The sequence below is a fragment of the Elgaria multicarinata genome, chromosome 1 (assembly GCF_023053635.1).
Source record: "Elgaria multicarinata webbii isolate HBS135686 ecotype San Diego chromosome 1, rElgMul1.1.pri, whole genome shotgun sequence".
NCBI lineage: Eukaryota > Metazoa > Chordata > Lepidosauria > Squamata > Anguidae > Elgaria > Elgaria multicarinata.
The window spans coordinates 152436513-152447511 of NC_086171.1; the positions used below are offsets into that span (position 1 = coordinate 152436513).

A 10999-nucleotide genomic window follows, 5' to 3' on the forward strand; every position below is an offset into this window, starting at 1 on the left:
GGACCATTTTCAAAGGCAGCCCCACGTATAACGCATTGCAGTAATCCAAACGAGAGGTTATCAGAGCATGGATAACTGTAGCTAGGCTATCTCTGTCCAGATAAGGGCGTAGTTGGTATATCAACCTAAGCTGATAAAAGGTGCTCTTTGCCACTGAGTTCACCTGTGCCTCAAGTGACAGTTCTGGATCCAAGAGCACCCCCAAACTATGGACCCGATCCTTTAGGGAGAGTGCAACCCCATCCAGGACAGGGCAAACATCACTTCGCCAGACAGATGAACCACCCACTAACACAGTGGTTCTCAACCTTCCTAATGCTGCGACCCTTTAATACAGTTCCTCATGTTGTGGTGACCCCCAACCATAAACTTATTTTCATTCTTCTCTACACGATCCATTGTCATGGGATATTTGCTAATGAAAATAATACATAACAATAGCTTTAATAATACAAAAGATGATACATGACATAGTTCAGTCAATACAGTTTCCTAAGACCATCGGAAATATGTGTTTTCCGATGGTCTTAGGCGACCCCTGTGAGAGGGTCATTCGACCCCCAAAGGGGTCCCGACCCACAGGTTGAGAACCGCTGCGCTAACAGTACCTCCATCTTGTCTGGATTGAGTCTCAGTGAATAAGTTGCTCAGTGTTTGTGTAAAAGTCCATATATGCAATAAAGCAGGAAAAATGTGATTGTTTACCTCAGCAAAGACTGGGGAACATTGGTTTTTGCAAATGGAATTGCTCCTTGATGTTTCAAGACCTGGACTACAACTGCATCTGCTGCTGCTGGCTGGTTGAGATACTTCACCAGGCCCAATGTGGAGTCATGACTCTGGAAGTGGGGTGGGTGGGAAGGAGTATGAAGATGAGATTCAGTTTCCCCACAGAAACATTAAATATCATGCAATGGTGTTGGCTGCAGTACAGCAGAAATAAATAAATAAAAAAGTTGAATGAATTGGCTAATAATATTCTTGAAAATTATTATTATTATTATTATTATTATTTATTTATTTATTTATTTATATAGCACCATCAATGTACATGGTGCTGTACAGAGTAAAACAGTAAATAGCAAGACCCTGCCACATAGGCTTACATTCTAATAAAATCATAATAAAACAATAAGGAGGTGAAGAGAATGCAAACAGGCACAGGGTAGGGTAAAACAGTATAAAGTCAGAACAAAATCAAGTTTTAAAAGCTTTAGGAAAAAGAAAAGTTTTTAGCTGAGCTTTAAAAGCTGCGGTTGAACTTGTAGTTCTCAAATGTTCTGGAAGAGCGTTCCAGGCATAAGGGGCAGCAGAAGAAAATGGACGAAGCCGAGCAAGGGAAGTAGAGACCCGTGGGCAGGCGAGAAACATGGCATCAGAGGAGCGAAGAGCACAAGCGGGGCAATAGTGTGAGATGAGAGAGGAGAGATAGGAAGGAGCTTGACAGTGAAAAGCTTTGTAGGTCAACAGGAGAAGTTTATATTGGATTCTGAAGTGAATTGGAAGCCAATGAAGAGATTTCAGAAGTGGAGTAACATGGTCAGAGCGGCGAGCCAAGAAGATGATCTTAGCAGCAGAGTGGTGAACAGAAACCAACGGACTGATGTGAGAAGAAGGAAGGCCAGAGAGAAGAAGGTTGCAGTAGTCTAACCGAGAAATAACCAATGCATGAACAAGCGTCTTGGCAGAAGAGACAGACAAAAATGAGCGAATCCTGGCTATATCATACAGGAAAAAATGACAGGATTTAGCTACTGCCTCAATATGAGGAATAAAAGAGAGCGAGGAATCAAATATAAAGCCAAGACTACGAGCTTCCTTGACTGGAGTAAGTGTAACATCATTGACAGTAAGAGAGAATGAGAGATGAGGAGAAGGTTTAGGAGGAAAAACAAGCAATTCAGTCTTTGCCATATTAAGTTTCAAACGACGATGAAGCAACCAAGCTGAGATATCTGAAAGACATGCCGAGATACGATCGTGAACATCAGGAGAAAGATCCGGAGATGAAAGATATAATTGTGTATCATCGGCATACAGGTGATATTGGAGGCCATGAGATTGAATAAGATTACCCAAGGGCAACATGTATAAAGAAAACAACAACGGACCAAGCACCGAGCCTTGCGGAACCCCTACTGAAAGGGGAAAAGAAGGAGACGACCTGCCATTAGCCAACACGCTGAAAGAGCGACCCGCTAGATAGGAGGCAAACCAGTTATAGACAGAGCCACAAAATCCAAGGTCATGAAGGGAATCTAAGAGAAGATCATGATCAACCGTGTCAAAGGCTGCAGTTAGATCAAGGAGAATAAGAACGGAATAATGGCCTTTAGACTTGGCAGTAAGAAGATCATTGGTAATCTTAGTAAGGGCTGTTTCAGTGGAATGCAAAGGACGGAATCCAGATTGAAAAGGATCCAGAGCAGAGTTACCAGAAAGAAAATCAAGACAATGAGAGTAGACCACACGCTCCAGGATCTTTGAAACAAACAGCAACAAAGAGACAGGTCGGTAGTTAGACAGAGATAGCCTATCAAGAGTAGGTTTCTTGAGAATAGGAGAGACTGTAGCATGTTTAAAAGCAGAAGGAAATGAACCAGAGGACAGAGAAAAATTAATAATATGAAGCAAGGAAGGGAGGATAGCGGGGATAAGATTAATAAAGACGCAAGAAGGAATAGGATCACGAGAACAAGTGGAGGGCTTCGAAGAGCGCAGTATTGTAGACAGTTCATCAGCTGAGACCGAAGGAAACGCAGAGAAATTTGCAGGAGGAACCGACAGATGAGGAACAGGAACTGGAAGAGGAGCAGAGCTGGCCAGATCAGAGCGAATAGTTTGGATTTTAGCATTGAAAAAAGAGGCAAAGTCATTAGCAGACAGAGAGGCGGGAAGAGATGGTGGATTAGGCTTCAGAAGAGAGTTGAAGGACGCAAAGAGCCGCTGATGATGCATAGCATTTGACTGGATCAATGTTGAGTAATACTGCTGTTTGGCCAGTGAAATGGCAGAAGAGAAAGAGGAGAGTACAAATTTGTAATGGACAAAGTCCACCCAGTCCCTGGTCCTACGCCAAAGGCGTTCAGCTGCCCGGGAACAAGAGCGAAGGTAGCGGAGGAAAGAGGTGAGCCACGGTTGGGGTTGAGAAGGGCGAACTATCCGAGTGTAGATGGAGTAAGATTATCAAGAGTTGAAGATAAGGAGGAAGTAAAGAAGGAGACAGCTGAGTCCAAGGAGACAGCTGATTATGGACAATAAAAAAGAAAAAGAAAATTATGGACAATTTCATCTATTGAGAAAGAAACGTGTAAGCTCATGATAATACACTCTAGCAGCCCAGACATAGGCTGAAGCCAATACTGTGTAGACATTTCACAAAGGTTTCTGATGGGGCAACTGATCTTCTGAATGATTTGACACATGGAAAGTTCACACAAGATCACCATGTGCTGGAAAGTATTCTATGATGGAGTGCGTGAAGACACAGTAAATCACAACCAAACACACAGGACAATACGCCTTTAAAAAGGCGCTCCAACATGTCAAGGGGCCTGCTCTTGACATATATGAGAGCATTCACAAAGACTGATCGCCACACCAAACTATGGAGGCTACCATTGTAAAAATAACAGCTCATGTAAACTACCCCAAACTGATAGGACCACATCCTGGAGAGACCGGATCCTAAGAAATAGGATTCAAACCCCATATCCATTATTCATTCTTGTTTCACAACTGGATGATTAGAACAGCCCCTACTAAAATTAGCTCAAAGCATAGACATCTAACTTATCCACAAACCATTAGGAAAGTTCCATACCCAATTACTGTTTTGTCACATGAATGCCCAGCACCCCTGTCCATGATCAACACTGGTTGTACCTTGCACTCAATGGAGTCCTTGATGCTGACAGGAACCCCATAGAGCAAACCTTTCTTCTCCTGATTTTTCACATGCAGAAGCTGGGATTCACTATCTTCCAGATAATCAGTCAGACAGTTGATATCCCTAGTCACTTTCAGGGCCTGTGTAAAGCAAGAAAAATCAGTCCCTTCATTAAGAGATGTATTCTATTAGATAAGGCTGTACTCGGAAAATGCCTTTGCAATGGGAGAAATTAAAGCTCCCCCGCCCCCCGAAAAAAGAGGCAAGCATCAAAATGGCAGAGAACAGTAGTATTTTGAGTCTTCCTCATTACCTTTCTTTCTTTACTTATTTTTTGTTTTATTGTGCTCAATGCCTCTTTTCTCCCTCTCAAAGAAGAAAATAAGACACTTAGGCCACAGCTAGACCTAAGGTTTATTCTGGGATCATCCGGGGTTCACCCCTGCCTGAGCACTGGATCCCCTGTGTGTCACCTAGATGAACAGGTTTGACCCCTGCACGATCCAGGGATAAACCTTAGGTCTAGCTATGGCCAAGGTCTAGACAAGAAAAAGTTGTTGGATCCAGATGTAGTCATACTTACGCCCTCATCTGGAAAACAGGAACAAGAACAGCCTATTTTGAGTGAGTTGCTGGGAGGTGGAATGTGATGAAGATAGTTAAATATGCTACACATTGAATAATAAGAGTCTAGGTTTCCATGACCTCTTGAAATTAAGCCTGTAACCAAACCTATTCTTTCCCTTTTCATATGCCACAGTTCACATATTCATTGCTTGTTTTCATATTCATTGGTAGCAATTCACATATTCATTGGCAGGAATTCATTGGTTGTTTAACCCATGAATTGTGGGGATGAACAGAATGCATAAACCACACTCTTGTCATTTCTGCTTGGGTTGTTTTATGATGTGTGAATCTATAACCATTGGATTACAGATTCACACATTAAGTTAATTAAGTTAATCCATGGTTTGCTGCTGAGTTAACTCTGAATTGTTTAATCCATAAACAATTAAGAGTTTCCTTTTTTCCCATTAATACTTTTATTAATTTTCCACATAAACAGAACACATAAAGAAAGGTAAAACAACAAAACAAACTATACAAACTACATCACAACATAAACAACTACTAAAATGGTCACAAATACATAAGGCTATATTCCATTTAAAGTGATCTTCGTGTCAGACGGCAAGTGTCATATTTCTAGTTTACCAGGTGCGAATTTCATAAGAGCAAACAAGTATATTTAACAAAGGCAAGAATACAAGTTATATATAAAATCCACATACAAATAAATCATCCTTTTGCAGTTCTTTTATATATTCAATAAAAGGTTTCCAGTCCATTACATATAAAGCTATTGTTTTTTCTTTTACTAACGCCATTAGTTTCATCATCTCAGCCAATTCCAACACCTTTAGGAGCCATTCTTCCGTTGATGGTACTTGTGTTTTTTCCAATATTGCGCATATAACAATCTTGCCGCCATTGTCATATATTGGAAAAACAATCCTTTCTCTTTTAATTGATCATCCATCAGTCCAAGCAAAAACATTTCTGGTTTCATTTCTACATTTATTTATTTTTAAAAAATTGCATTAATGCATGTATTTTAATCCAGTATGCCTTTGCCCTTTTGCAAGACCACCACAAAGTTTGCACATCACGAAACAACTTAGGAACGGCTCTGGGGTTGTTGATTTGATTAAAAATGAAGAGCACATGTCTCACAAGATCCTCTTGTTACTGCAATTCCATGGTTAAACAACCCAGGAATTGCTGCTGTGATGTGCAAATCAGATCTTAGAGTACACCCATTGTGTACTCAATGGAACTTGAGTTAATCATGACTAACTCAAGTCCCATTGATTTCAGTGAGTCTATTCTAAGTATGACTAAATCCGGATCCAACAAAATATCTGAGATTATTCTGATATCTATAATCTGAAATTGCCAGATGTTATAATGCTTGAGGTTTGTGGGATTCTGAACATGTTATAGATGAGACTTTGTTTAACCTATATGTCTATAGTTCAGTACTTTGGAAGCATTTAGCTCCTCGTTTACCACCTAATAGCAAATTAAATACATCTAAATAAAGTGCACATTTAGGATTGTTTTCTGGGTTGCAATCCAGGTTTTGTAATAAGGATCTAGGGTCTCATGGCATCTTGAAATTAAGCATGAAAAAAGCCTAAATACATTCACTGAAACAATTGCATGTTCTTTTTTGTTTACCCCTATTGTTCCCTGTGTTAGATTTTAAATTCCTCAGGGCAAGGAGCCTCTGCCCCTCTATAAAGTGCCATGGGAACCAAATAAATGCTATGCAAATTTAGATAGGACAAAGTCCTGCAACTCCTAGCATATCTAAACATGCATAGGGTTACACCCTTAGGTTTAACTAGCATTTTGAATGCTAGTTAAAATCTTTTTTGTTCCATGATTTATCATAAATATGCTTAGAACATCATGTAAGATTATCACATGTATATAATAACATTAAAAACATTTGTTATTAAACAGCATTGCTAAAGATCTTCGGATCTTAACAGTTTAACAAGTCATAGCACTTCTTAACCATTTCTTGTTCTTCAACTTCTAGTCTTAATACTTTAAAAAGAAGAGATCTCAATCTGAGTACCAAGTTTCCTACTCAGTACTGAATATTTGTTTTATTTATTATTACATTTATAGCCTGCCTTTTTTCCTCCTTAAGGAACCCAAGGTGGTGTACATAATTCTCATCCTCACTATTTTTTACTCCATAACAACAACCTTGTGAGGTAGGTTGGGCTGAGAGTCTGTGATTGGCTGAAAGTCACCCAGTGAACTTCCATGGCTGAGTGGGGTCTAGAAACCAGCTCTCCAAACTCCCAGTCCAACACTCTAGCCACTATACCACGTAGGCTATTCAACTGGTACTCAGGCATGATGGCGAGCTTCTAGGAAGAGGCTCCAGTATTGTAAAATCAGGTGGTATTTATACGTTTTTTGTGTAGAAATTTCCCCAGAACTATTATTATCAACTGGCCCATAAATTAGGGTTCACAGTCTTAATTATTTCATTGTTATTACACATTCTAAAAAATTGGAACATATATAAAAGATTTACATCTACATCCTTCAGCTAGATAAGATCAATTTTGAATTATCTTTAAGAAGATAATTCTTTCCTCAAATTTTGTTAATTAAAACTTGTCTATATTTTAAGACATATGTATATCAAGTTTTTGATGTGCATACCTTACACAATACTTTTGCTCATTAATTCATAAGCAAAAACATTAAGTACACTTTTGACCTGGAATAATATATTCTCACACCTGTTCATGACACAAATAAACTTTTGGCCCAAGTTATAGGCTATTAAATGAGCATATGCTCGTTGGATATCATCCAGGTCAACTTGACCATCATTTTTATGTCAGTTACCCAGAATTCATTGTGAACCTGCTTGTGTCTTCTCTATTGGTACTACTAACCTTACTATTTATTTAATTCTCTGTATTTCTAATTACCTGCTATGCAACATGCTTAATGGTTTGAAGCTGGCTGTTGCTCACCTTGTCCATGTAAGTATAGAAGACAGTCTCAGGTGAGAGTGAGCCATCCTTAAGTTTCTCACAAAGCGCAGGTAGAGCCAAAGACAAGATGGGTGTTGGTTGGTGACTTGGATTCTGAAGGAGAAACAAACAAAAAAAGACTTTTATTCCTGATCATTTTATCCGCTTCCACAACCACCCTCACAAGAAGGGGGACCTTGTATAGACTGATGTGGTCCACTGAACAGAGTATTTGACTTGGAACGCAAGATAATGGCTCAAATCCCCAGTTGACCATGAACACACTGGATGGTGTTTTTTTCAGCAATTCCTCATCTGTAAAATGGGAACAAAGAACAGCCTATTTTGCAAGAGTTTCTGGGAGGGGGAAAGAGATGAAGATTGTTATATAGGCTGCACATTAAGTAATAAGGATCTACGGTCTCATGGCATCTTGAAATTAAGCATGAAAAAAAGCCTAAATACATTCACTGAAACAATTGCATGTTCTTTCTTGTTTACCCCTATTGTTCCCTGTGTTAGATTTTAAATTCCTCAGGTTAGAAGGCTGAAGGGCATATTCAGAGCTGAATAAGAATCTTTGTACGTAGATAAGAACTCTTCATTTAAATTATTAAGACTAAAGGTCTAAGAACAAGAAATGCACTATTTCCTGTTATGCTATTAAGATCGAAGAATCTTTTACAATGCTCCCCCTTATAACAAGATTTTTATTTTATGCAAGTTTTATTTTGATGTTATGCTTTAATAACCTCCCCCACAATTCTTGTTAGTACAAAACCAAAACTCAATCCTCCCTGGAACAATTTTTGGTATATGCTTGGTTTGAAGTCTTATTAAGCAGCTACAGTTCAGTTCATGGCCAAATATAGCTCCTAAATACTGGAGCTACAGCTTGAAATTATTCAACAAAGGCCAAATCCATAACACCATTGAATTCAATGAAGATTATTTCTGAGTAAATATGTACAAGATCACATTATTAATGTTTTAACAACATAAAGCACTTCATAGGGGTTGGTGCCTGGTTTCTGCCTAAGGAGAGAAACTATGAATGTGAAACAATTTGCTCAGTAAATAGAATTCCTCAACTCAATGGTGATGTACACATTAAGGATTTGAGCATGCAGCAAACACTCCAGTTTGGCAGTTGAGATACACATGAATCACTGCTCTCACCATACTATGCAAATTAATGTAGGCTTTTACTGAGGTGTGACTGCAGTAATAATAGAAGTTGGCTCCAGTCCCAGAGCCAGGCAGGATTTATTTACCCAAAGAGTGCAAAAGCTTAGTGGATATTTTTGTTTATATATGACATAAGTGTCTCAGAAAAGTGAGTCTTACAAAATTCCAGTGGTGGTGGGCTGTGTGATGACATCATCAATATGGCTGCCACGCTATTATGTAGTTGCCACATTTAAATATTCATTAAGCTTTTGCACTCTTTGGCACTCCTGATCTGGCTCTGGGACTACTCTGCTTAGTTGTGGAACTTTGATCCATCTGATAAAAGAGGCTTTGGACCACTCCTTAATGCAAAACATTATTTACCCAGTTGCACATTGGCCACAGATGTGCAAACAGAACCTGGGTTTATACTAGAATGCCAGACCACGAACTAATAGTGAAAATCACTGGGAACTTTCCAAGTTTCTAAACGGAAACTTTGTTGTGCTTTGCTGTCTAAAACATGCTGTTCAGTGTGCTGAAGGCAGCCTTCCCTAACCTGGTGCCCCCTCCAGATGTTTTAAGGCACAATCCTGTGCATGTTAAAACAGGGGGAGAAAGTCAATACCTTCCAGCATTACCCAGCCAGCATTTCTGGGAGTTCTAGGACTTTTTTCTGTCTAAATATGCAAAAGATTTACTGTACCCCAGCTTCAAAATCCCATCAGCTCTAGCCAACATGACCAATGAGCAGGGCTGATGGGAATTGTAGTTCATCAGGTTCAGAAAGGCTAGGTTAAAGTGTTGGATTGAGACTAGGGTTCAAATCCTCCACTCACTTAGGAAGCTGCATTGGTCTTTTATGGCAGAAATAAAAAGGGTATTATGGCACTTTAAAGAGGAATAGATTTATGCTGGCATGACCTTTTGGGGACCAACGCTTATGCCACCCAGCCTGTGCCTTTTAAGGTACGAAACAGCAGCAACAAAAAATTGCAGTTTTTGTTCTGTTCTATTCAGCACTGGTTAAGCCTCATCTTGAGTATTGAATCCAGTTCTGGGCACCACACTTCCAAGAATGCAGACAAGCTAGAGCGTGTTCAGAGGAGGGCAACAAGGATGATCAGGGGTCTGGAAACAAAGCTCTGTGAAGAGAGACTGAAAGAACTGGGCATGTTTAGCCTGGAGAAGAGAAGATTGAGAGGAGACATGATAGCACTCTTCAAATACTTGAAAGGTTGTCACACAGAGGAGGGCCAAGATCTCTTCTCAATCCTCCCAGAGTGCAGGACACGGAATAACGGGCTCAAGTTACAGGAAGCCAGATTCTGACTGGACATCAGGAAAAATTTCCTGATTGTTGGAGCAGTACGACAATGGAACCAATTAAACCTAAGGAAGTCGTGGGCTCTCCCACACTAGAGGCCTTCAAGAGGCAGTTGGACAGCCATCTGTCAGGGATTCTTTAAGGTGGATTCCTGCATTGTGCAGGGAGTTGGACTTATAGGCTCCTTCCAACTCTACTATTCTATTAATCTATGGGCAGGTGTAGCTTCTCCCTTCACTACACTACTGCAAAAAGAAAAAGCACCATAATCAAAACTAGGTAACCCTTAAGGTACACGGGGAGTCCTCCCCAGCGGTTCGACATTGATTTCTTGCACAATTGAAGTTGGGGTGGGGGAGGGCTAATGCCGGTTCTGCCCTGTTGCCCTCGAGGGGAGCAAATCAACTAGTTTTCCTGCATTTGAAATTCCCCGATCTTCCGTTGCTCTCCTTCCCCAACCTAGTGCCCTCCAGAGGTTTTGGACTTCACCTCCCATCAGCCCCAGCCAGACTGGCCCATGGCCATAAAATGCTGGGAGTTGTAGTAAATACACAAGCACCAGGTCGGGGACAGCTGCGATCAGACTTTCAAGCATGCTCAGAGAAGAGCCCCTGGGCTCTCCACCCACCTGTTCTTTGAACCTGCGGACCGCTTTGCCCATCTGCTGGAAGGCGCTCTCTCGCCTCCGCTGCGCCGCTTCGACCTTCCTCTGTAGCCTCCTCCGTCGCCGCCATTTCAGCAAGAGAATCGTCGCGGCCGAGCAGCACAAGAGCGCGGAGATCAAGCTGGCGGGGCTCATCCTCTCGTCTCGCAGGCGACCGAGCAGACAGTGACCCTTGCAGGTCTCCCTTCCGCGCCAGCTGGCACGCTCCGCCCCGCCGCCTGGCCTCCCTCCACCCTTTGCAAGGGCGCATCAGCAAAGCGGCCGCTCCGGAGCGGGCGGGCACTGGGGAAAGGTGGCTTGGATTGCTTTTTGTTCTTCCTTTCGTTCTGGTACATAAGTCATACAACAACTCATTCGTTGGCAATCCATTAGAGTTT

General features: G+C 41.1%; 1 protein-coding gene across 1 annotated transcript in view; it reads right to left on the reverse strand.

The window, feature by feature from the left end:
- Window positions 1–10776, reverse strand: part of LOC134407543 (fatty-acid amide hydrolase 1-like) — a 32366-nt gene extending 21590 nt beyond the window's left edge. Inside the window, exons 1-4 of the mRNA XM_063139404.1 lie at window positions 10587–10776; window positions 7462–7575; window positions 3886–4029; window positions 706–839 (exon numbers count right to left, since the gene is read on the reverse strand). Coding sequence (XP_062995474.1) covers window positions 706–839; window positions 3886–4029; window positions 7462–7575; window positions 10587–10757 — 563 coding nt within the window. The 5' untranslated portion in view covers window positions 10758–10776. The remainder of the gene's footprint in view (window positions 1–705; window positions 840–3885; window positions 4030–7461; window positions 7576–10586) is intronic.
- Between the last annotated feature and the right edge of the window lie 223 nt (window positions 10777–10999).